The sequence below is a fragment of the Tasmannia lanceolata genome, unplaced genomic scaffold (assembly GCF_043159265.1).
Source record: "Tasmannia lanceolata isolate RefF3 unplaced genomic scaffold, GAP_Taslan_0.1 ptg000023l, whole genome shotgun sequence".
NCBI lineage: Eukaryota > Viridiplantae > Streptophyta > Magnoliopsida > Canellales > Winteraceae > Tasmannia > Tasmannia lanceolata.
Window position 1 is genome coordinate 4,607,892 of NW_027518700.1, and position 27,040 is coordinate 4,634,931.

A 27,040-nucleotide genomic window follows, 5' to 3' on the forward strand; every position below is an offset into this window, starting at 1 on the left:
ATGAGCAGCTTTAATATTGTATATAGGGTTCACGTCACATTAACATGATCCTGACCCTTTATTTGCTAAGCCAAGACAAGATCCTAAGCTGGCAACCATAAAGCTTTTACAAGGGAACATTAGTTTACCTAGTGGTGAGACGGGTAAGAAAGAGTAAGAGAGGGAAAGAATTCAGAGGGCATCAGTGAGGACAGGGTTTGAAATGACTGAAAACAGGGGTAAATATCTACTCGAAATAGAAACTTTTCCCCTCATTGTCAAACCACTTGGGGCCCTCCCACTTCCACTCATGCTTTCTCTCAATTCTCTCCTGCTCACTTTCCTTGCTCCTCTCCCACCATTGGATAGTCATTGACTACTATTCCATGGAAAATTTGCATGACCCTCAACCATGGCCTTTTTGGTATATCTAAAGTTGTAATGATCCCACCATTGGCTCCCAAAATGGATGAGGTATTTGCTATGCAATTTCGCAGAAAACCATTTACCAAAATGGATGAAATGGCTTTCTTCGAAATTGCCTAGCAAATTCCAATGTATGGCTGAAAAACCGTGAAATGGCTTTCTGCGAAATTGCCTAGAAAATAGCAATGGATGACTGAAAAAAATTGAGCTAGATCACGTTTCTACAAGGGCAGTGATTCGTCCACTTTTCTTCCCGGGGCCACCCCCTCTAGTGTATTTCTCCCACTCATGCTTTCTCTCAATTCTCTCCTGCTCACTTTCCTTGCTCCTCTCCCACCATTGGATAGTCATTGACTAATATTCCATGAAAAATTTGCATGACCCTCAACCATGGCCTTTTTGGTATATCTAAAGTTGTAATGATCCCACCATTGGCTCCCAAAATGGATGAGGTATTTGCTATGCAATTTCGCAGAAAACCATTTACCAAAATGGATGAAATGGCTTTCTTCGAAATTGCCTAGCAAATACCAATGTATGGCTGAAAAACCGTGAAATGGCTTTCTGCGAAATTGCCTAGAAAATAGCAATGGATGACTGAAAAAAATTGAGCTAGATCACGTTTCTACAAGGGCAGTGATTCGTCCACTTTTCTTCCCGGGGCCACCCCCTCTAGTGTATTTCTCCCACTCATGCTTTCTCTCAATTCTCTCCTGCTCACTTTCCTTGCTCCTCTCCCACGGATAGTCATTGACTAATATTCCATGAAAAATTTGCATGACTCTCAACCATGGCCTTTTTGGTATATCTAAAGTTGTAATGATCCCACCATTGGCTCCCAAAATGGATGAGGTATTTGCTATGCAATTTCGCAGAAAACCATTTACCAAAATGGATGAAATGGCTTTCTTCGAAATTGCCTAGCAAATTCCAATGTATGGCTGAAAAACCGTGAAATGGCTTTCTGCGAAATTGCCTAGAAAATAGCAATGGATGACTGAAAAAAATTGAGCTAGATCACGTTTCTACAAGGGCAGTGATTCGTCCACTTTTCTTCCCGGGGCCACCCCCTCTAGTGTATTTCTCCCACTCATGCTTTCTCTCAATTCTCTCCTGCTCACTTTCCTTGCTCCTCTCCCACCATTGGATAGTCATTGACTAATATTCCATGAAAAATTTGCATGACCCTCAACCATGGCCTTTTTGGTATATCTAAAGTTGTAATGATCCCACCATTGGCTCCCAAAATGGATGAGGTATTTGCTATGCAATTTCGCAGAAAACCATTTACCAAAATGGATGAAATGGCTTTCTTCGAAATTGCCTAGCAAATACCAATGTATGGCTGAAAAACCGTGAAATGGCTTTCTGCGAAATTGCCTAGAAAATAGCAATGGATGACTGAAAAAAATTGAGCTAGATCACGTTTCTACAAGGGCAGTGATTCGTCCACTTTTCTTCCCGGGGCCACCCCCTCTAGTGTATTTCTCCCACTCATTCTTTCTCTCAATTCTCTCCTGCTCACTTTCCTTGCTCCTCTCCCACGGATAGTCATTGACTAATATTCCATGAAAAATTTGCATGACTCTCAACCATGGCCTTTTTGGTATATCTAAAGTTGTAATGATCCCACCATTGGCTCCCAAAATGGATGAGGTATTTGCTATGCAATTTCGCAGAAAACCATTTACCAAAATGGATGAAATGGCTTTCTTCGAAATTGCCTAGCAAATTCCAATGTATGGCTGAAAAACCGTGAAATGGCTTTCTGCGAAATTGCCTAGAAAATAGCAATGGATGACTGAAAAAAATTGAGCTAGATCACGTTTCTACAAGGGCAGTGATTCGTCCACTTTTCTTCCCGGGGCCACCCCCTCTAGTGTATTTCTCCCACTCATGCTTTCTCTCAATTCTCTCCTGCTCACTTTCCTTGCTCCTCTCCCACCATTGGATAGTCATTGACTAATATTCCATGAAAAATTTGCATGACCCTCAACCATGGCCTTTTTGGTATATCTAAAGTTGTAATGATCCCACCATTGGCTCCCAAAATGGATGAGGTATTTGCTATGCAATTTCGCAGAAAACCATTTACCAAAATGGATGAAATGGCTTTCTTCGAAATTGCCTAGCAAATACCAATGTATGGCTGAAAAACCGTGAAATGGCTTTCTGCGAAATTGCCTAGAAAATAGCAATGGATGACTGAAAAAAATTGAGCTAGATCACGTTTCTACAAGGGCAGTGATTCGTCCACTTTTCTTCCCGGGGCCACCCCCTCTAGTGTATTTCTCCCACTCATGCTTTCTCTCAATTCTCTCCTGCTCACTTTCCTTGCTCCTCTCCCACGGATAGTCATTGACTAATATTCCATGAAAAATTTGCATGACTCTCAACCATGGCCTTTTTGGTATATCTAAAGTTGTAATGATCCCACCATTGGCTCCCAAAATGGATGAGGTATTTGCTATGCAATTTCGCAGAAAACCATTTACCAAAATGGATGAAATGGCTTTCTTCGAAATTGCCTAGCAAATTCCAATGTATGGCTGAAAAACCGTGAAATGGCTTTCTGCGAAATTGCCTAGAAAATAGCAATGGATGACTGAAAAAAATTGAGCTAGATCACGTTTCTACAAGGGCAGTGATTCGTCCACTTTTCTTCCCGGGGCCACCCCCTCTAGTGTATTTCTCCCACTCATGCTTTCTCTCAATTCTCTCCTGCTCACTTTCCTTGCTCCTCTCCCACCATTGGATAGTCATTGACTAATATTCCATGAAAAATTTGCATGACCCTCAACCATGGCCTTTTTGGTATATCTAAAGTTGTAATGATCCCACCATTGGCTCCCAAAATGGATGAGGTATTTGCTATGCAATTTCGCAGAAAACCATTTACCAAAATGGATGAAATGGTTTTCTTCGAAATTGCCTAGCAAATACCAATGTATGGCTGAAAAACCGTGAAATGGCTTTCTGCGAAATTGCCTAGAAAATAGCAATGGATGACTGAAAAAAATTGAGCTAGATCACGTTTCTACAAGGGCAGTGATTCGTCCACTTTTCTTCCCGGGGCCACCCCCTCTAGTGTATTTCTCCCACTCATGCTTTCTCTCAATTCTCTCCTGCTCACTTTCCTTGCTCCTCTCCCACGGATAGTCATTGACTAATATTCCATGAAAAATTTGCATGACTCTCAACCATGGCCTTTTTGGTATATCTAAAGTTGTAATGATCCCACCATTGGCTCCCAAAATGGATGAGGTATTTGCTATGCAATTTCGCAGAAAACCATTTACCAAAATGGATGAAATGGCTTTCTTCGAAATTGCCTAGCAAATTCCAATGTATGGCTGAAAAACCGTGAAATGGCTTTCTGCGAAATTGCCTAGAAAATAGCAATGGATGACTGAAAAAAATTGAGCTAGATCACGTTTCTACAAGGGCAGTGATTCGTCCACTTTTCTTCCCGGGGCCACCCCCTCTAGTGTATTTCTCCCACTCATGCTTTCTCTCAATTCTCTCCTGCTCACTTTCCTTGCTCCTCTCCCACCATTGGATAGTCATTGACTAATATTCCATGAAAAATTTGCATGACCCTCAACCATGGCCTTTTTGGTATATCTAAAGTTGTAATGATCCCACCATTGGCTCCCAAAATGGATGAGGTATTTGCTATGCAATTTCGCAGAAAACCATTTACCAAAATGGATGAAATGGCTTTCTTCGAAATTGCCTAGCAAATACCAATGTATGGCTGAAAAACCGTGAAATGGCTTTCTGCGAAATTGCCTAGAAAATAGCAATGGATGACTGAAAAAAATTGAGCTAGATCACGTTTCTACAAGGGCAGTGATTCGTCCACTTTTCTTCCCGGGGCCACCCCCTCTAGTGTATTTCTCCCACTCATGCTTTCTCTCAATTCTCTCCTGCTCACTTTCCTTGCTCCTCTCCCACGGATAGTCATTGACTAATATTCCATGAAAAATTTGCATGACTCTCAACCATGGCCTTTTTGGTATATCTAAAGTTGTAATGATCCCACCATTGGCTCCCAAAATGGATGAGGTATTTGCTATGCAATTTCGCAGAAAACCATTTACCAAAATGGATGAAATGGCTTTCTTCGAAATTGCCTAGCAAATTCCAATGTATGGCTGAAAAACCGTGAAATGGCTTTCTGCGAAATTGCCTAGAAAATAGCAATGGATGACTGAAAAAAATTGAGCTAGATCACGTTTCTACAAGGGCAGTGATTCGTCCACTTTTCTTCCCGGGGCCACCCCCTCTAGTGTATTTCTCCCACTCATGCTTTCTCTCAATTGTCTCCTGCTCACTTTCCTTGCTCCTCTCCCACCATTGGATAGTCATTGACTAATATTCCATGAAAAATTTGCATGACTCTCAACCATGGCCTTTTTGGTATATCTAAAGTTGTAATGATCCCACCATTGGCTCCCAAAATGGATGAGGTATTTGCTATGCAATTTCGCAGAAAACCATTTACCAAAATGGATGAAATGGCTTTCTTCGAAATTGCCTAGCAAATACCAATGTATGGCTGAAAAACCGTGAAATGGCTTTCTGCGAAATTGCCTAGAAAATAGCAATGGATGACTGAAAAAAATTGAGCTAGATCACGTTTCTACAAGGGCAGTGATTCGTCCACTTTTCTTCCCGGGGCCACCCCCTCTAGTGTATTTCTCCCACTCATGCTTTCTCTCAATTCTCTCCTGCTCACTTTCCTTGCTCCTCTCCCACGGATAGTCATTGACTAATATTCCATGAAAAATTTGCATGACTCTCAACCATGGCCTTTTTGGTATATCTAAAGTTGTAATGATCCCACCATTGGCTCCCAAAATGGATGAGGTATTTGCTATGCAATTTCGCAGAAAACCATTTACCAAAATGGATGAAATGGCTTTCTTCGAAATTGCCTAGCAAATTCCAATGTATGGCTGAAAAACCGTGAAATGGCTTTCTGCGAAATTGCCTAGAAAATAGCAATGGATGACTGAAAAAAATTGAGCTAGATCACGTTTCTACAAGGGCAGTGATTCGTCCACTTTTCTTCCCGGGGCCACCCCCTCTAGTGTATTTCTCCCACTCATGCTTTCTCTCAATTCTCTCCTGCTCACTTTCCTTGCTCCTCTCCCACCATTGGATAGTCATTGACTAATATTCCATGAAAAATTTGCATGACCCTCAACCATGGCCTTTTTGGTATATCTAAAGTTGTAATGATCCCACCATTGGCTCCCAAAATGGATGAGGTATTTGCTATGCAATTTCGCAGAAAACCATTTACCAAAATGGATGAAATGGCTTTCTTCGAAATTGCCTAGCAAATACCAATGTATGGCTGAAAAACCGTGAAATGGCTTTCTGCGAAATTGCCTAGAAAATAGCAATGGATGACTGAAAAAAATTGAGCTAGATCACGTTTCTACAAGGGCAGTGATTCGTCCACTTTTCTTCCCGGGGCCACCCCCTCTAGTGTATTTCTCCCACTCATGCTTTCTCTCAATTCTCTCCTGCTCACTTTCCTTGCTCCTCTCCCACGGATAGTCATTGACTAATATTCCATGAAAAATTTGCATGACTCTCAACCATGGCCTTTTTGGTATATCTAAAGTTGTAATGATCCCACCATTGGCTCCCAAAATGGATGAGGTATTTGCTATGCAATTTCGCAGAAAACCATTTACCAAAATGGATGAAATGGTTTTCTTCGAAATTGCCTAGCAAATACCAATGTATGGCTGAAAAACCGTGAAATGGCTTTCTGCGAAATTGCCTAGAAAATAGCAATGGATGACTGAAAAAAATTGAGCTAGATCACGTTTCTACAAGGGCAGTGATTCGTCCACTTTTCTTCCCGGGGCCACCCCCTCTAGTGTATTTCTCCCACTCATGCTTTCTCTCAATTCTCTCCTGCTCACTTTCCTTGCTCCTCTCCCACGGATAGTCATTGACTAATATTCCATGAAAAATTTGCATGACTCTCAACCATGGCCTTTTTGGTATATCTAAAGTTGTAATGATCCCACCATTGGCTCCCAAAATGGATGAGGTATTTGCTATGCAATTTCGCAGAAAACCATTTACCAAAATGGATGAAATGGCTTTCTTCGAAATTGCCTAGCAAATTCCAATGTATGGCTGAAAAACCGTGAAATGGCTTTCTGCGAAATTGCCTAGAAAATAGCAATGGATGACTGAAAAAAATTGAGCTAGATCACGTTTCTACAAGGGCAGTGATTCGTCCACTTTTCTTCCCGGGGCCACCCCCTCTAGTGTATTTCTCCCACTCATGCTTTCTCTCAATTCTCTCCTGCTCACTTTCCTTGCTCCTCTCCCACCATTGGATAGTCATTGACTAATATTCCATGAAAAATTTGCATGACCCTCAACCATGGCCTTTTTGGTATATCTAAAGTTGTAATGATCCCACCATTGGCTCCCAAAATGGATGAGGTATTTGCTATGCAATTTCGCAGAAAACCATTTACCAAAATGGATGAAATGGCTTTCTTCGAAATTGCCTAGCAAATACCAATGTATGGCTGAAAAACCGTGAAATGGCTTTCTGCGAAATTGCCTAGAAAATAGCAATGGATGACTGAAAAAAATTGAGCTAGATCACGTTTCTACAAGGGCAGTGATTCGTCCACTTTTCTTCCCGGGGCCACCCCCTCTAGTGTATTTCTCCCACTCATGCTTTCTCTCAATTCTCTCCTGCTCACTTTCCTTGCTCCTCTCCCACGGATAGTCATTGACTAATATTCCATGAAAAATTTGCATGACTCTCAACCATGGCCTTTTTGGTATATCTAAAGTTGTAATGATCCCACCATTGGCTCCCAAAATGGATGAGGTATTTGCTATGCAATTTCGCAGAAAACCATTTACCAAAATGGATGAAATGGCTTTCTTCGAAATTGCCTAGCAAATTCCAATGTATGGCTGAAAAACCGTGAAATGGCTTTCTGCGAAATTGCCTAGAAAATAGCAATGGATGACTGAAAAAAATTGAGCTAGATCACGTTTCTACAAGGGCAGTGATTCGTCCACTTTTCTTCCCGGGGCCACCCCCTCTAGTGTATTTCTCCCACTCATGCTTTCTCTCAATTGTCTCCTGCTCACTTTCCTTGCTCCTCTCCCACCATTGGATAGTCATTGACTAATATTCCATGAAAAATTTGCATGACCCTCAACCATGGCCTTTTTGGTATATCTAAAGTTGTAATGATCCCACCATTGGCTCCCAAAATGGATGAGGTATTTGCTATGCAATTTCGCAGAAAACCATTTACCAAAATGGATGAAATGGCTTTCTTCGAAATTGCCTAGCAAATACCAATGTATGGCTGAAAAACCGTGAAATGGCTTTCTGCGAAATTGCCTAGAAAATAGCAATGGATGACTGAAAAAAATTGAGCTAGATCACGTTTCTACAAGGGCAGTGATTCGTCCACTTTTCTTCCCGGGGCCACCCCCTCTAGTGTATTTCTCCCACTCATGCTTTCTCTCAATTCTCTCCTGCTCACTTTCCTTGCTCCTCTCCCACGGATAGTCATTGACTAATATTCCATGAAAAATTTGCATGACTCTCAACCATGGCCTTTTTGGTATATCTAAAGTTGTAATGATCCCACCATTGGCTCCCAAAATGGATGAGGTATTTGCTATGCAATTTCGCAGAAAACCATTTACCAAAATGGATGAAATGGCTTTCTTCGAAATTGCCTAGCAAATTCCAATGTATGGCTGAAAAACCGTGAAATGGCTTTCTGCGAAATTGCCTAGAAAATAGCAATGGATGACTGAAAAAAATTGAGCTAGATCACGTTTCTACAAGGGCAGTGATTCGTCCACTTTTCTTCCCGGGGCCACCCCCTCTAGTGTATTTCTCCCACTCATGCTTTCTCTCAATTCTCTCCTGCTCACTTTCCTTGCTCCTCTCCCACCATTGGATAGTCATTGACTAATATTCCATGAAAAATTTGCATGACCCTCAACCATGGCCTTTTTGGTATATCTAAAGTTGTAATGATCCCACCATTGGCTCCCAAAATGGATGAGGTATTTGCTATGCAATTTCGCAGAAAACCATTTACCAAAATGGATGAAATGGCTTTCTTCGAAATTGCCTAGCAAATACCAATGTATGGCTGAAAAACCGTGAAATGGCTTTCTGCGAAATTGCCTAGAAAATAGCAATGGATGACTGAAAAAAATTGAGCTAGATCACGTTTCTACAAGGGCAGTGATTCGTCCACTTTTCTTCCCGGGGCCACCCCCTCTAGTGTATTTCTCCCACTCATGCTTTCTCTCAATTCTCTCCTGCTCACTTTCCTTGCTCCTCTCCCACGGATAGTCATTGACTAATATTCCATGAAAAATTTGCATGACTCTCAACCATGGCCTTTTTGGTATATCTAAAGTTGTAATGATCCCACCATTGGCTCCCAAAATGGATGAGGTATTTGCTATGCAATTTCGCAGAAAACCATTTACCAAAATGGATGAAATGGCTTTCTTCGAAATTGCCTAGCAAATACCAATGTATGGCTGAAAAACCGTGAAATGGCTTTCTGCGAAATTGCCTAGAAAATAGCAATGGATGACTGAAAAAAATTGAGCTAGATCACGTTTCTACAAGGGCAGTGATTCGTCCACTTTTCTTCCCGGGGCCACCCCCTCTAGTGTATTTCTCCCACTCATGCTTTCTCTCAATTCTCTCCTGCTCACTTTCCTTGCTCCTCTCCCACGGATAGTCATTGACTAATATTCCATGAAAAATTTGCATGACTCTCAACCATGGCCTTTTTGGTATATCTAAAGTTGTAATGATCCCACCATTGGCTCCCAAAATGGATGAGGTATTTGCTATGCAATTTCGCAGAAAACCATTTACCAAAATGGATGAAATGGCTTTCTTCGAAATTGCCTAGCAAATACCAATGTATGGCTGAAAAACCGTGAAATGGCTTTCTGCGAAATTGCCTAGAAAATAGCAATGGATGACTGAAAAAAATTGAGCTAGATCACGTTTCTACAAGGGCAGTGATTCGTCCACTTTTCTTCCCGGGGCCACCCCCTCTAGTGTATTTCTCCCACTCATGCTTTCTCTCAATTCTCTCCTGCTCACTTTCCTTGCTCCTCTCCCACGGATAGTCATTGACTAATATTCCATGAAAAATTTGCATGACTCTCAACCATGGCCTTTTTGGTATATCTAAAGTTGTAATGATCCCACCATTGGCTCCCAAAATGGATGAGGTATTTGCTATGCAATTTCGCAGAAAACCATTTACCAAAATGGATGAAATGGCTTTCTTCGAAATTGCCTAGCAAATACCAATGTATGGCTGAAAAACCGTGAAATGGCTTTCTGCGAAATTGCCTAGAAAATAGCAATGGATGACTGAAAAAAATTGAGCTAGATCACGTTTCTACAAGGGCAGTGATTCGTCCACTTTTCTTCCCGGGGCCACCCCCTCTAGTGTATTTCTCCCACTCATGCTTTCTCTCAATTCTCTCCTGCTCACTTTCCTTGCTCCTCTCCCACGGATAGTCATTGACTAATATTCCATGAAAAATTTGCATGACTCTCAACCATGGCCTTTTTGGTATATCTAAAGTTGTAATGATCCCACCATTGGCTCCCAAAATGGATGAGGTATTTGCTATGCAATTTCGCAGAAAACCATTTACCAAAATGGATGAAATGGCTTTCTTCGAAATTGCCTAGCAAATACCAATGAATGACTGAAAAACCATGAAATGGCTTTCTGCGAAATTGGCTAGCAAATACCCAATGGATGACTGAAAAAAATTGAGCTAGATCATGTTTCTACAAGGGCAGTGATTCGTCCACTTTTCTTCCCCGGGCCACCCCCTCTAGTGTATTTCTCCCACTCATGCTTTCTCTCAATTCTCTCCTGCTCACTTTCCTTGCTCCTCTCCCACCATTGGATAGTCATTGACTAATATTCCATGAAAAATTTGCATGACTCTCAACCATGGCCTTTTTGGTATATCTAAAGTTGTAATGATCCCACCATTGGCTCCCAAAATGGATGAGGGATTTGCTATGCAATTTCGCAGAAAACCATTTACCAAAATGGATGAAATGGCTTTCTTCGAAATTGCCTAGCAAATACCAATGTATGGCTGAAAAACCGTGAAATGGCTTTCTGCGAAATTGCCTAGAAAATAGCAATGGATGACTGAAAAAAATTGAGCAAGATCACGTTTCTACAAGGGCAGTGATTCGTCCACTTTTCTTCCCCGGGCCACCCCCTCTAGTGTATTTATGACTACTCCTTGTACACTAGAAGGGGGTGACACGGTCAAGAAAAGGGAACCAATATATCACTACCAATGGTTAAAAATTCTTCATCAAAATGTGGGGACCACCTTAGATGGTGGATCCGGATCATGTGGTGAGCTGAGGTCCAAGTCATATTTTATGCGGGCTGTTTGGTTGTACAATGTATTTTCTTTGTATTATATATTCCACGCCATCTTTACAACTTGTGGAACAAATTCATATGTTTTTTCGGTTTTAAAGCTGCAAATTCACAGGGTTCTCAGCTCCCGGTCTTCCTCTCCTTGTTTCAAACATCAAAACCCTGGTTTCCATGGAAAAGGTAAAGATAATTTCTCTTCATAGATCTGCTACTTGCTATTGAATCTCAATCAATGACAAATTCATGAGTAGAAACTGGATTTTGATGAGAATTTTTGTACTGTGGTTTGAATTTTCCATTTTCGATCTGAATTTAGTGAATAGGAGTAGGTGATTTGTTTCTTCTAGATTTAACTATGGATTTAGGTGATGGGTCTTTTGGATCTAGGTCTGAGGAGCAACAGAAGGGACAAACCCTAGAAATAGGTACCCATTTTGATGAAAATGAGTTGGGGTTTAATAGGCCTTGTGTTAATGATTTTGGGGATTTGGGTTCTGTTGAAACTGTAGAAAAAGTGTCAAATTTCAATGAAAATGATTTAGGGGTTAATGGACCCTGTGTTGAAGAGATTGGGGATTTGGGTTCTGTTGAACCTGTAGAAAAATCGTCAAATTTCGATGAAAATGAATTAGAGATTAATGGACCCTGTGGTGTAGAGATTGGGGATTTGGTGCATGGGAAACACATTATTGAAACTTTCACAGAAACAAAAGGGGAAGGGATCGAAAGGATCGAAATCAAGAAAGAAGTAGAAATGCCACTCGAGGGAGTTGGATCTCCTTCGAGAGTCTCGGAAGGGGTGCTAACGGGTTTTGAAGATGTGGGTTCTCGATGTAGGACCGAGGAGGAGAAGAGAGATACACAAGGAGAGGCATGTTTTGATGAAATTAGGTCGGAGGTTAACGGCTCTTTTGTTGATGAGATTGGGGATTTGGGTAGTGGAGAACTTGGGAGAAACACAACCTCCATACAATCTAATGGGAAAGACATTGAAATTGAGAATGCAGTAGAAATGGCGGCGAAGGCAATTGGGTCTCCTTCAGGAGACTCTAGAGGTTCATCAACATTGAAAGGTTATGGGTTGAGGAAGTGGAGGAGGATAAGGAGAGATCATAGTAAAGATGGTGGTAATGAGGCAGATCTTAGTCGAATCCTAAAACGTGGCCTGTCTAATGCCGAGCCTGTGAAAACCCGGGATTTTTCTAGTGAGCATAATCAAAAGAGCGAGGGTTCCGTTGCATCCATGAATTCATCAGTGGCATTTTCCAGCTTGCCCGTCGAGGTCTCTGATTTCGATTCTAGTTTTGCCTTAGAGGCCATATTTTCCACTGGAATAGATCCCGATATCAACGAGGACCAAAATAGCAAGTCGTCTACCGCTGCAAGCATTCCAAAATCAAGGCAGGAAGTTCCTGTAACAATTGGATTTGCAAAGGAGAAAAACAAGGCGAAGAAATTTAGTAGCAAGGGCTCGGGTAATGTCGTTCACCGGGCTCAGCATGGAAAAGGAAAGGTTGAAACCAGTAAGAAACTTAGAGGAGAAAGAGTGAAAATTGAAAAGGAGAATTCGTATTCCAGTGTTGAATCTGACTTGAGAAGCTCCAATGCCATTTTTACACAGGTGGGTGGATTTCCTGTGGTTAGTAATGGAAGGCAGAGTGAGAGGTTTTCGAATTATGATGGAGAGAATAGCGATGAAGCACATGTGAGTGAGCCACAATCTAGTGAGGAAGTTCGACAGGATTGTTACAAAGATAATGGGGAAGAAGTTGATGATTTTTCAGGAGTGGATCTGGCTGCCAATGTGTCAGAGACGAAAAAAGGTGAGAACCATGGGTCTAATACGGATAGGGATCCTTTGTTCGAGTCAATTAATTTTCTTCAGGCTGCACAGGAGGCACTTGAAAAAGGTAATTTGACAACTCCCCTCTCTTCCTTCTATTTGCTGTTTTTGCTCTTTTCTTCTTCATGAGGTGATTTTTCTCTGAGTCAATTGTGTTTCTGTTCAACTCAAGTTCTTCTACCTTAATTTGATTCTGTGTCCATTTGCAGAAATTCAAAATTTTGGGGAGATTGGGAAGGAAGCACTCTCACTGCATGACAGGTTCAGTCACGATCTCCATTTGTTAGGCGAGTTTTCTGTCACAAGGGCTCATGAACCCAAGTCATCTAACCCGTTACATTTCAACAAGACAGAAGTAAGTAGTTTCTCACTTAAGAATGTCCAGTTAACTGAACTTTTCTCCAAGGTAAATCTTCTCGAGCGCTTATTGGAAGAGGCATCAGCAAGTCTTAAGGCCAAGGAATCTAAGGTTCTCGATCTTGAATCAATTTTGAATGGAACCCAGTTGCCGAAAAAAGAAACCGAAAAAATTCTACTGCAGGACACATGCAAAGTAATGGAGGTTGAACTCGAGGATCTATTCATGAAGAAGATAGAGGCTGAGATTGAGTATCTAATAACCCGAAAATTGAAAGTTGAGGCCAAGGATCAAATCACTTTGTTTGAAGAACAGAAATCTCTTGCTGAGGACCAAGCACAGATGCTGCTCAAGCTTAGAGATGCTGAAAACAAGGCTACCTTGTTGAAGAGACAAGCAGAGGAGTTGGAGACTTATAGTAAAGAGCTGTTAAGAACTGAAGAAATTTTGAAGATGCAAAACAGTATCTGTAAGAGTACCTTATTCTCTCTTATCCAGCTTATAATACTGTGTATAGTTTTTGGGTTGTTTCTCTTGCAGCTGTTGCCCCATTCTACTGGGGTTGTACCCACTTAAGTAAAAAAAAAAAAAAAAGTATGTATTTTCATCTTCTTAGGAATGTTGAATTTAATGCCTTCTTCTGCAGCAATTTGTTTTTGGAAACCTTGAATCATGCATGGACGGCGACCCCTCTCATTTTATATTTGGCAATGTTCACCGCTGAAGTGCACTTGTAATCCTTTCTATTTAATAAAATTGATATCTTTTTCAAAATAATGTATTATAGTGTGTGTGTGTGTGTGTGTGTGTGTGTGGAGAGAGAGAGAGAGAGAGAGAGAGAGAGAGAGAGAGAGAGAGAGAGAGAGAGAGAGAGGCACCCCATTGGATCACCTGCTTCCTCGGTTGCATTTTTTACGTTTTAACTAAAACCAATAACAAAAGGAAGGTTTCCCCTCTTGATTTATTTCAGATTCTCACATCATCTGTGATGAATTTTACGAAAAGATGAAAAAGATATAAATAAAAGGAAGGAAACTCTCTTTAGGATTTGAATCCAGCAAGAAGTAACTACAGAGGAAGAGGAAGATGTCCAAAGGTAAGCATGTACTCTTTTTTTTTTAATCTACTCTGCTTTATTCCCATGCCCTGCAACGAAGAATGTCTTCTTCTTCTTTTCCTAGAAGCTTTGTGTCATAAAGTAGTTTATTTTTTTACTTTGTGTTGCATCTCCTGTTTCCACACCCACTCTCACTTCCTGTTACGTTTGGTAACTTAAGTTCAATATATTTAAAACTTCGAAATATTCTAAACATTTCAGTTACAAGCTTCTAAAATTATAGGTTTTAGCCATGTAACTGGAGATATCTATGCGAAATGTCGAGTTGTACAGGTTAATGCTTTTCAAATTGTGAAGTTTATATTTTTCAATTGTTGTTGATGGATCTAAAGTTCTAAACATGGCAGCTGTTTTGCATGTTAATGGGGTATCTTAAAATTGTGAAGTGCCATTCAAAAAAAAAAAAAAATCTTAAAATTGTGAAAGTTTATATTTTTCACTACTTGTTGACAGATCTGAACCTGGTAGCTGTTTTGTAGAATGCTGTTTTTTCTCTTCTATTCTTTAAATACCCGAAAAGCTATTTGGTTTTTATGCAAACTAAGTCATATGTTTTTCTTCATTATTGTTTATTCTTTCTTATTGGTGTCCTTCACCGGTTATTCTTGTGTTTAGATCACACAATGCATTTATGTAAATTTGCACTCAATGAAACTTCTCGTACACAATCAAGTGTGCGAGGCTTTCTCAAACTGATAAGGATGTGAATTCCTGCTAAAGAAGGGATTCAATGGAAAACAACCAGGGTTGATAAGCTACTGATTCTATGAAACAAGTGACAAACACACACTATTATAGTATTTATATATTCATATGAATAATTCAACCATACACAGCATAGAAACCACTAATAACATTTGTCTAGATATGCCATTTCAAAAAAAAAAAAAACATTTGTCTAGATCAGATCAGCAACATCAACATAGGCAACACGGCACAACAAGACCTAAGCTACCAACAGTCCTTATACGATCTTCAGTTTTCTTCGAGGCAATGTATACGTTGCAAATCAGTAATTAAAAACAGAATTAGCAAAAATCATTTTTCTAAGATGACAAACTAGTAGAATCAAACTGAGAGAATCAAGAACCAAAGTAAATAACCACTGAAACAAAATCCTCAGCCCACCTCCACATTTGAGACCCACAGGCCACTCTGCTAGATTGCAGTGCTTAGGAATGTTCATGGAATCTTCAGGGTTGATTCTAGTACTCTCTCCCATTTGGAGAGCATGACAGGCAGAGGCAGCTCGGGTTGTGCCCTTTTCTCTTGACCCACAGTCACAAACAACCCAAAAATGCATGGCTACTAGCATCACAAACCCTTCTTGTAGGTAATATGATAAACTTGGAAGGTGGATATTTTTAGTCATATATTGTGTTGTAACTTGTAACTAGTAAGTACGTTATGAAAATTACATCTGGGTGCATTGCAAGTGTTGTTCTTGAATGGCTGAAGGTGGATATTAGCAATATCACTGGTAGCAACTGTTCTTGCACTTTCAACAGCATTCTTAGAGATCAAAGTGCTCTCGGTATTTTATGTGTAGTGTTATTTGATTGTTCTGAACATGTCAATGTTCTAGTTGTATTTTTTTCCATTACATGCTTTTCTGAAATTTCGTAAACTTCATGTATTGGTTGGTGTGGTATTGTGTTCAAGCATATTTTTTTTATGGATTGATGCAAAAGATCAATAGATCTTTTAATTTTGTTCACAATTGTGAGATTGAGGTCCTATTTGCCTTGTGGATTGCATGATAGTGTTGCACTTTCTCATAACTAATCATGAAAGTTTTCACGTTTTAGACTGAAATGTAAGGCTAATCTTAATAACCTTTATATGTTTGTAAATGTTCCGTATTTCCTTTTCTTATGTATTGAGAGAAGCTAAGAGATAGACCCTTTTTTAATTTCCTACTGAGTCTCTTCTTCCTCATTTTTGCATGGAGCTCTCCTCTAAATCAACACATCTCCTTGATAGGTACTCAGATAAGGCTGATTCATTGCATCCCAAGTCACTTATATTTACTAAACAGCTGTAGTCTTCAATCGAGATATGTCCTCAGCCATCTCACCACGAAACAGCCTAGGAAATCTCTTATAAATAGTACCAAACCAATCAACAGAACAAAGCAAAATATAAAACCCTGCAACATTGTAATCACCATCCGTCAAATACTTCTGAAACTCGAGTTCAATAGGATAATTAAATTTGTCCTATGATGGTGATCGTATTTGTTCTTGGGCTCTGCCATTGTTGCCTGTGGAGGAGTATGGTGAAATGGCTAGAAGGACTTTGTTTGCTCAAAACACATCACCAAGGGATCATTTGGATTATTCAAGCTAAATATATAGTGGAAGATTGTGCAAAAGCGGATCTAAAATGTAACAGGATACGCTATCTACTAACGGGCTGCATTAGGATACAGCTAGATCCTGTGAGTTCTTGTAGAAGTTTCCATGCAATTAATTCAATAACAGTTCTCCAATAATTCTAGCATATGTAGCCTGTTCTATTTTACCACCACAGTGTCCTTCACATTCTAAGAAAGAAATTTTTTGACAAATCAAAATGTATTAAAAAATAAAATGACTAAAATAGATTGAAAATTTAAGGATCTTGGAGGATTCGAAACACCATTATGTTGTGAAAACGAGGTCAGAACCAGTTTCCCAAGTGCTATACCAGTTTCCTAACCATTAAACACATCAGAAGCAAAAGATTTGAATAAATATGATTCATATGCATGATGATTATAAGAATAAGAGCAAATAGCGTACTGAGCCTACATATAGCCTAAAAGTCGCCTTAAACCTCTCAAAGCAGATATAATCAAACCATAAAAGCTATTTGATGGGGATATCAACGAAGGAGGAGGATTTAAAGTTTACAAGCGAAGAAAGAATCGTGCGAAGGAGAATGATTGATTTTTGCATGAGAGATGGACGTTCACATATGCTACATATACCACATGTGTTGTGCCACATGTGCCACATGCCACATGGCGTCCACTCTATGTTCACGTTTTTCTTTTAGTTGTTTTTTATTATTTACTTTCTATTTTCGTCATTTTATTTGTAGCCTACTTTCTAGGCATCAAATCTCATTCGTTTGGCGTGTTTTTTGTATTATTAGAAAGGTTTTTCAATTACCTATCTAATGGGCTCAAGATCACATGATTTGGATGCGATTTAAGCAAGTTATGAGTGTTTTTAGGAAGTGGTATAGGTCTATTACGGGATTACTATTTTAGGTAAGTTTTTATCTTTATTTAGCTTTGCTATTGATTAGATGAATGATTGAGATTAGTTTTTAACTTTAGGTTATCTTCTAGGGTTTCTTTTCTTATAAATATATCTTATGAAAGCAATATAAGAGACTTTTGACTATTGAATACGGAATTAAAGTTTTTGCAAAAGAAGCTATTGAAGCTTGGAACTTCTTCTCTTCTCTCTTCTTGATGGCTTGGAGCCATTCTTCTCAATCCCCTCACATCTTCTCTCTTCTTGTTGGCTTGGAGCCATTCTTCTCAATCCCCTCACATCTTCTAACTTCTATTCTCCTCTCAAATCAGCCATAAACAAGTAAGTCATTAGTTCTTCATTTTTTGTGTTTTCTTGAACCCTAAAATACAAAAACCCAAAATCCAAATATCTCCTACATCGTTTAAGATCTCATCTTGAAACTTTGAAGGACTTATTTTGGGATTAAACCTTAGCCATAGCAATCAAAATTCATAGTTTTACAACCCCTTTCGAGGCTAATCAAATTTTCACACATTTCAAGCCCCAAAACTTTCTTTTGGAGATTAAAAGCGTAATCAGCCAACGTAGCAGCCCCTTAAACCTGAAAATCTGAATTATTTCATCATTTAAACCTATTATCTTTCAACCCACAGTAGTTTACCCAGAATTTCCATATCTATCCAAATTACCAAAATACCCTTTTGGCCTAAATTAGACCGAGTTGACCCTGTTTTGTTGCTGCAGAAATTTATTGCTGTTTTTTTTCATTAGATTATTACTGATTTCTCATCAAAATAAGGTTTAATTCATAGGTTTTGGTACTGTTTTAATTATTCCCTTTGGTCGTCGCACGTTTAAAACCCCGTTTTAGCCTAGTTTTGCCCTTAACTAGTTACCCAAAGGGCCCTTTAACTGACGACTAATTTGTTTAAGGTTTATTTCATGCTGATTGTCTTCTTTCTCATTATTTAATGCAAATTTAAGCCTCAATATTGCTGCTGTCCACCAATTAATTCTACCTTAAATCAACCCTAGTTAACCAGTAGGTATCTTTAGCCTCTTAAGAGTTAGCCCTAAACTTTCCTAGAACCCATTATCCCATTAGGAGTGTAAGATTTTCCCTCGTTTAGGTATTGTCCTGCATCACTATTCCGTAGTAGTTGCTGTCCCGAATGATTTTTTCTCTATACATTTCAGCAAGCATTATTGATACAGAGATAAACCGAGATATCAGAAAAACTAGCTCCGCAGTTACACCCTTGATCCTTTTCATATATACTTGGAATTTACTTTTTAGTTTCTCTCTTCAAATTAGAAAAAAAAAAAAAAAAAGCTAACCTTTACTGATTTCTTACAACAGGTTTTTTTTTTTTTTTGGGTAACAAAATCCTTGGATTCATATGTGATCTATCTTTTCCTCATTTTAAGTTTTAACTGTAGGCAATGGTGTGTATTGTGTAACATGTACACCTCAGACAACAAACATGGATTTAGCTTTCCTCTTGAAATCCTAGTATGTTCATTATGCACATTATATTGTGCAAACCCATTGAGTTCTTGCGCATTTCATTTTGAGAGTCGAGTCTATTTTATGCTTATGGCCTCTGGGCATTTTCCTTTTAATGAATCACTTATCCAGAAAAAAAAATTCTGTCAGTTTTGATCGATGAGTTGCAAGCACAGGAAACTTCAGAGACAAAATCATAAGATAATGTCCAGAGCCTGTCAAAAAAAAAAAAAAACATAATGTCCAAATATCTGCTAATTGTACAGTAAACCAAGGGCAGAAAAGAGTACGACCTCGCCGAATAAAAGAAAAAGATAGAAGAGACCAAATATTATTAGAGGAAACTTGTCCAAAGTTCAGCTGTAGAGCTCATAATGAAATCTCAGATTTTCATATCACATATAGCTTATGATAGACAGAAGAAAGTGTTCAAAACGTTACACACCTCATCTGCATCAATCTTATGACAAACAATATCTTTTGCTTTTCTCTGTACTATGTTGAGGTAGACAATTTACCTAATTCTAGTGTCTCCAATCAAATGTTTTTTGAAATTCTTCCTTTTAGCTACTGTCCATGTAATGCCAGTTCTGAATTATCTAAGTTTACTCACCATTCAAATGTTTACTGACATCTTCCTTTCAGATACTGTCCATTTAATGCCAATTAAGTGAATCAACCTAATTTTCACGATTCAAATATTTGTTAGCATGAGTAGCAAAGGCAGTAAAACAGCTACTGCTAGGGGTGGACATGGTTCCGGTTTTAACCGAAGAACCGAACCGAACCGGCTGCTTCGGTTCGGTTCGGTTCTGCAAAATGGCGGTTCGGTTCTGGGTCCCAGAACTGGGAACCGATGGATTTCGGTTCGGTTCTGGGTCTGGGGACCTGGAACCGAGAACCGAACCGAACCGGCATTTCATTAACGTATTAACAAATATGGGGTGTTGATATCATTTTTTAGGCTTATAATATGTTAATTTTTTAACAAAAAAAGGGGGGTGTTGATATCATTTTTTAGGCTAATATCATTCAAAAGACCTTAAGTTGGAAAAAAGGAAACCCTGGATTTGGTTGCAACTTTGCAAACCCTTTCTAGTTTTCTACGTTTTTCTCTCTCTTTCCACTGTTTCCGGCACCTCCACCAACCTCTGTTCGTCCGGCGTGGTGAAGAAGAAGAAGAAGGTATGTGTCAATACTCAATCGCATAAATTTGTTTTTGAAGTGGGTTTATTCCATTGTTTATTTGAAGTGGGTTTCTTCCATTATTTGAAGTGGGTTTCTTCTCATCTTGTATTCATACAAAAAAAAATTGAATATCAGACGTCCGCCCTCTCCTCTCTCAACTACTTTTGTGGAATTTTTTGAGGGGTCGACCAAAAAAATATCAGATTCATTTGGGTTACTAGACCAAATTTGTGCTTTTTCTAACATGGGTTCTAATTCCATCGTTGGATTAAAGTAGGAAAAAAGAGAACATCTTCAGACCGTTGGATTGAAACCCTCGTTGGATTGCAATTCATTGGATTGCAACCTTTAATATTTTTTTGATTTTGAGAACCGATTGAAATCCCCCTTTTTTCTTTGATTTTTAAAACATTGAAGCCCTTTTATTTCTTAGTCCCTATTCGTTTCAAATTTTTGCAGCCGTTGGTGGACCACTAACAGTAACCGATTAATGAACTCCAAATTAAACGTAATTTGGAGTCCAATTATCAATTTTGGGGCAACACTCAGTTGCAAAAATCTGAATCAAATAGTGCCTTTTGGAATATGAGAACAGAGAACTCATTAAACCCCAATTTTCTTTGAACCACCCAAAATAGCATTATCCAGTGGTTTTAATCTGGAAGGTGAAATAGCTTTTTGTATTTTATTTTATTGGTTGCTTGATTTTGTCGATTGTCTTTTTGAAAGGGTTTTGGAAGGGATATGCATGTGAGAGTAGCATGAGCATCTAATTTAAAAGGGTTTTGTGTTGAAGTCACACCATGTCGCAGAGACCTCTCTATTTTCTCGTTTCAGATGAATCTTCAATCTTTCTAGTTTAGGGTTTTATAAGTGATGCTGCAGAAAAAAAATGTGCACATATTGGTAATTGGTCATACACCGACTGTCTAGCATTGTATGCAGTACCCCAAATAAATTGGATGTATTGGATATTAATTTTTATATTGTTTTATTTCTTATTAGATGTCAAGTATTGGAGACACCTACAATCCTAATGCCGAAGTTGGTGGAGGTTCAAATCCTACTGAGGAAGTCAGCTCTCAATCCACAAAGGTATGTCCCACTAAAAAAAAGTCTCTTATATCTGAGGTGTGGGAGCACTTTACTAAAGTCCCGAATACGGAAGAGGGGAAACCTGAAAAGGAAATATGTAATTATTGCAAAAGTGCTTATACTTATAGTAGTAGTTATGGGATTAGTACATTATGGAAGCATTTTAGAAATTGTCGTAAGTATCCCAATTTTCAAGACAAGAGGCAAAAGCTTCTTTCCTCATATCAATCAGTGTCACAAGAAGGCAGAGATAGTAGTCTTGTTGCATGGAAATTCAATCAAGAATTGTGTAAAGATGCACTCACTAGGATGATCATAATTGATGAATTGCCTTTCAGGTTTGTGGAACGAGAGAGTTTCCGGTATTTTTGTAGTGTCATGCAACCTAGATTTAAGTTGGTTGGTCGTTGAACAGTGGCTAGAGATTGTTTGGCATTGTACGCCAGTGAGAAGAAAAATATGAAGGACTTGTTACATAAAACAAACCAAAGAGTTTCCCTGACAACAGATGCATGGACTTCTTTACAAAATCTTTCCTATATGTGCCTTACAGCCTATTTCATTGATCATGATTGGAAATTGCATAAAAAAATAATAAACTTTTGTGTCATTTCTAGTCATAAGGGTGAGGCAATAGGACAAGCTGTTGAGTCATGCATGATACAATGGGGTATAGAAAAAGTGTGCACAATTACAGTAGATAATGCAAGTTCAAACGATACTGCTGTTGCATACTTGAAGAAAAAAATTTCCAATAGAAATGGTTTCATTTTAGATGGTGAGTTCTTTCACATGAGATGTTGTGCACACATATTAAATTTGATTGTCAAAGATGGGATAAGCGAGGTCATCAAATCGATTTCTCGAATTCGTGGGGCAGTAAGGTACATTAGGAGTTCTCCATCAAGATTGTGAAGATTTAAGTCTTGTGTGGAGAAAGAGATAATCACATGTAACAGTTCTCTTTGCCTAGATGTCCCAACTAGATGGAACTCTACTTATCTTATGTTGGAAACTGCATTGAAGTTTAGAAAAGGTTTTGAAAGACTTGAAGAGGAAGATGTACTTTTTGTGGCAGAGTTGAAAGATGAGTCTCCTACTTTTGAAGATTGGGAAAATGCTCGAGTGTTGACCCAATTTTTGAAAACTTTCTATGAGGCTACTCTACGATTATCTGGATCTTTGTATGTTACATCTAACTCATACTTTCATGAGGTTTTCAAAATTGAACATCTTTTGTATGAATTGTCAAAAAATGAAGATGTTTGTTTGAGAACTATGTCTTTCAAAATGAAGGAAAAATTTGACAAGTATTGGAGAAATGTAGATAAAATAAATGATATTGTTGCTTGCTTTGGTGTTGGATCCTCGCTTTAAATTGAAGTATATTAAATTTTGTTACTCTAAACTTTATACTTCGGACAAGGTTAGTGCACTCATTAATAGAGTAAATGGAGCATTACATCGTCTTTTTGTGCATTACCAATCAATTTCCTCACCGCCCAGTACTAGTACAGTTCAGAATTTAAATGAGATAGAGGTTGTTGAATCGGAGTTTGTTGACTCAGAGTTTGTTGCATTCCTAAAAGAAGAGGAAAGTGGGGATGCTAAGTCTGAGGTGGATATGCATTTAGAGGAAGGTTGTGAAAGTCAAGACCCAAAATTTGAAATATTGAATTGGTGGAAAGTGAATAGTTCTAGATACAAAATTCTTTCCCAAATAACAAGAGATGTTCTAGCTATTCCTGTGTCCATTGTTGCCTCGGAGTCTGCTTTCAACACCGGAGGTCGTGTTCTTGATCGGTTTTGTAGTTCTCTAACTCCTAAGTTAGTGGAGTACTTGATTTGTGGACAAGATTAGTTACGAGCTTCGCCACTCCCTATTGAAATAGAAGAAAAGCTCGATGAACTTGAAGAATTTGAATTAGGTAACATTTTATTTAATTTTTTTAATGTTAACTCAATTATTATGTTATAATTAATTGTTGGAAGCTCACACAATTTTTCATTCTGATCAAAATTTGATTTATATTGTACCTTTGCAGTTGATTATACGGAATTTTCTTTCGATTGACCTTGAAAGTCGAAATGCCACTTCACTTATGTTTTTTATGGTAAATGACTTCAACATAACTATCAAAATTTAAATAATTTTATTGCTTTAATTATCTAGGTTTTCTTTTGATTTATTATTCAGATACTAATATACTAATTTTATGTTATTTTTTCAGAATATCTATGGATTTGAGGAAACATGATGCAACGAATTGAGAGATTGGACATTTGGAGAATTTGAGGATTGGATGGCATTTCTTTTTATCTTTTCCTCTTTTCTATTTAGATCATGTGCATGTTTTTAAAAACTTTGAAGGATGTTTGGACTTTGGAGGCTTGGGAAGTTTAGATGTTATTGTTTTTTGTGGTTTCAAGTTTCAACAATTTGATGGCTTTGTGGCTTGGGCCTTGGGATGTTTCTTTTAGATGGTTATTTCTTTTAGATGTTATTTCTTTTTGTGGCTTGGAATGTTTGGACTTTAGACTTTAGATGCTATGTTCGGCATTGGCTTGGGTTAGTTTGTAAAAGGATGTTTAAAATCCAATGTTTACTGTTTGTAACAAGTATGAGGCATTGAGACGGGACCTGTTAGTATTTAATTGTTTACTGTTTACTTGTTTAGTATGAACCTATGAGGCCTTTTGCATATAAAGCTGTTGTTAGCGTGTTACTAACAGCCTATTAGCGTTTACTAAAATGAGGCCTTTTATAACTTATATATAAAAGTTGTGGATGATGTATTTATGATTTTTTGCTCACAGAAATATAAAAATTATGGATATATAACAGCCTGTTAGTGTTTAGTATGAGCCTATGAGGCATTGAGGCCTGTTATATAACAATTTGCGGATATTTTTTGCTCCATTTTTGTACTTCTCCTAAACCCATAACCGAACCGAACCGAATCGAACCATTAAATTCGGTTCTGGTTCGGTTCGGTTCTAGTTCAGGATTTTGGGAACCGACAGGTACTGGTTCGGTTCTGGTTTCACCTCAGAACCGAACCGAACCAAACCATGTCCACCCCTAGCTACAGTAAATATGTTACACAATGGAACTTCTGGACGGATATGAGGGAAGAGGATTGGCAAAGCCCTAATTGTCGCTATCATAACTTTGGATGGTGGTTTAGTTGCAGAAGATGCTTACAAGCTAGATTGACTTCCTCCCCTCCTCTTTGGGGTGTGGAAGGAGTAACTCGAGGGAGACCCAAACATGTCCAAGATAAAAGGTTTAAGGCATGGTTTTGCTCTCCTTGTCAATACCTAAATTATAAATGGCGGGCTGAATGTCGTTGGTGTCATTTGACCAGATCATCATTAAAATGGGTTCCTCGATCTCTTAAGGCGCAATCTAAGGATGATGAAGATAGTCTGTGGCCTGATTCGGGTAAAATTTATCGCAGCAGAAACTCCATGATTCCAATTTTATCTATTTCAGGGCAGGAAATAGATGTGCGATTAAGTTCTCTCAGATTCTGCTTGGTCGGAAAAAAGAAAAATCATAAGGAGTCTTTGCAGGAGTTGTGGAAATGGGCACAAGTGTCTTGGGAACTCCCATCGTTATATTGCCCTTCTTTACTTGCAAAGGATGAAGTTCTTTTCATGTTTGAATCAGAATCACAGGCTTCACAAATCATTGCTAAAGGACCTGTGGCCTTGGATAACCATGTGCTCTCCCTCTCACTATGGACAAAGGAATTTATTCAAGGATAGGAGGAGCCTTGAATAACCATCTGCTCTCCCTCTCACCATGGACAAAGGAATTTATGCAAGGAGAGGAGGAGCTTTGGATTCGTTTTTATGGCATCCCTTCGCATGCCTGGGTTGTTTCCACGGTGGAGGCTTTATGGGGCCTCTTTGGCAAGGTTGTAAAAACCAAGATGGAGAGCGACCATCAGAATTGTATGAGCTTCGTCTCGGCTAAGATTCTAGCCCCTCGATGGCTCTTCCCTAACTCTGGTGTAAAGCTCAAAATCTTTGACCAAGTCTATCCCATTGGGGTTGAGCTCTCGAAGGAAACCCCTGAATCTACCGTCCAAGAATTAGGTTCCTCCTTAGCGGCGGACCAGCTTCCGGCGACCTCATGGCCACTACCTAGTGAACCATTGGGCCCCATTGGGAATTCAAATTCAAATTCAAAGTTCTTTGCTTGGAGGCATGAGATGGAGTCGTTAACCATTCCAGAAAAAGGCATGATGGGATTTGAACAGAGCCATGAAGATTTTGTGGGATTGTTGGTAAATCCCAAGAAACCAACCCCTCACATCAGACGGAAGTTTGTTCCACACGTCAGGAAGAATTTCGTCAATCACACCCACGGCGGTTTCCCAACCTTCCCAGTCAGGGGTTTAAGTTCCCAAGATCAATTAATTATGAATAAGATAAGCTTTATCTTGGATTCCAAACCGGGTGTAGAGAAAAAAATTAGCAGATTGTTTAGACTCTTAAAGTTCTATTCTAGGCCTCCTAGATTTGGCCCTACCTATAGCTAAATCTATAGCTGGGTTTCCCGGGGTTGGAAAAGACTTGACAATTAAAAGTAGCTGGATGTTCTGATTTTTTTATTTATTGGTTGCTAGGAAGGCGTATTGTCAGATTCATAACCCTCCTCCCTAAGAGTGGAGGTTCCAAGGCTCTATACTTGCTTTGCTATTAAAATGCCATCTTCATCTGGTTTTGAATAGAGAATCCTTAACAAAGTAGGAATGACTTTCCTTGAGGAACCAGGAGTGTCGGCTTCCCTAAGTCGTCAACTCTCCATTTCTATTTTGTTCTGGGACTTCACCGGGAACTTGGGGATCGGATTTTGTATTAGAAGGAGACAAAAACGTATCCACATTAAGGCGGTGGGCTAGTGGGCTGCCATTTGGTGGAGGAAGGTTTGGCAATCAACGACCCTTTGGAAGTCCTAATCCCGTTTTTTGGGGTTGTATATCTGCTAGAGACCCAGACTAAGCATAGAATGGCTGAGTCTCTTTGGGCTTTGATGGCATGCATAGATCACCAAACCAAATGACTATCTAAATGGTGATGACAAGTTTGTTTTGAGGAACGCCTTGCATGAGAGGCCCCAATTTTGGCACCTTTCATTGGATTCGGTCGGATGGAGGCCTTGGGATAGTGCTATGGAGTTTTGGGGGAGTGATGAAGACTTGGCAGGAGGACAGTGCATGGATGGGTGGTCCTCACTGTAGCAGATGAATTAGTTTTTGTTTTTTGGTTTTAACTGGTTTAGGAGTATGCTCCTGGCCATCCTTAATTGATTCTATGTATTGCAAGTTGGGACCGCTGGTCCCCAATGTAATTTCCATAGTATCAATAAAATTGTCAATTTTCAAAAAAAAAAATATTTGTTGGCATGTTCATAATGGACAACAACTTCTAGCGGATGAGAATTCTTTTGGCTAACATGGGATGACGTGAGTTCCTACAAAATGCTGGTTTCAATAAAAAAAATTGTTGCTAATGAGGGAAGAGCCCTACTCTTGCCAAGCCTCAAAACATTTCCATAATTGCCAATTGTTATTAGACTGGAGCATTTGGGTTTTTCACAAGGTATCAATTCCTGTTGGTAATGTCGTAGGCTATGTTTGATTTTTTTTCCTGTAAGATAGAAAATGAACACGACTGGGATAAAATGATGTCATTATCCAAAGCAAGATTAACCCAGACCTGACGAACTCTGCCCTAAGGCCAATAGGAGAAGACAATTAAAGATGCCTATTTCAAAACTGCCCAGT

The 27,040-nt window shown here is 39.0% G+C and overlaps 1 protein-coding gene and 1 long non-coding RNA gene across 2 annotated transcripts; both read left to right on the forward strand.

Moving 5' to 3' along the window:
• The first annotated feature begins 10,948 nt into the window (after positions 1–10,948).
• Positions 10,949–13,864, forward strand: LOC143856394 (WPP domain-interacting protein 2-like). Its single transcript, XM_077366597.1, has 2 exons — positions 10,949–12,796; positions 12,939–13,864. The coding sequence occupies exons 1-2, from the start codon at positions 11,242–11,244 to the stop codon at positions 13,661–13,663; spliced, it is 2,280 nt and encodes a 759-aa protein (XP_077222712.1). The 5' UTR covers positions 10,949–11,241; the 3' UTR covers positions 13,664–13,864.
• A 3,870-nt stretch (positions 13,865–17,734) lies between these two features.
• LOC143856396 (uncharacterized) lies at positions 17,735–23,875 on the forward strand. The gene is made up of 3 exons (XR_013238185.1): positions 17,735–23,170; positions 23,288–23,356; positions 23,474–23,875. It is a non-coding gene; the product is annotated as an uncharacterized LOC143856396 (long non-coding RNA).
• Positions 23,876–27,040: the final 3,165 nt, after the last annotated feature.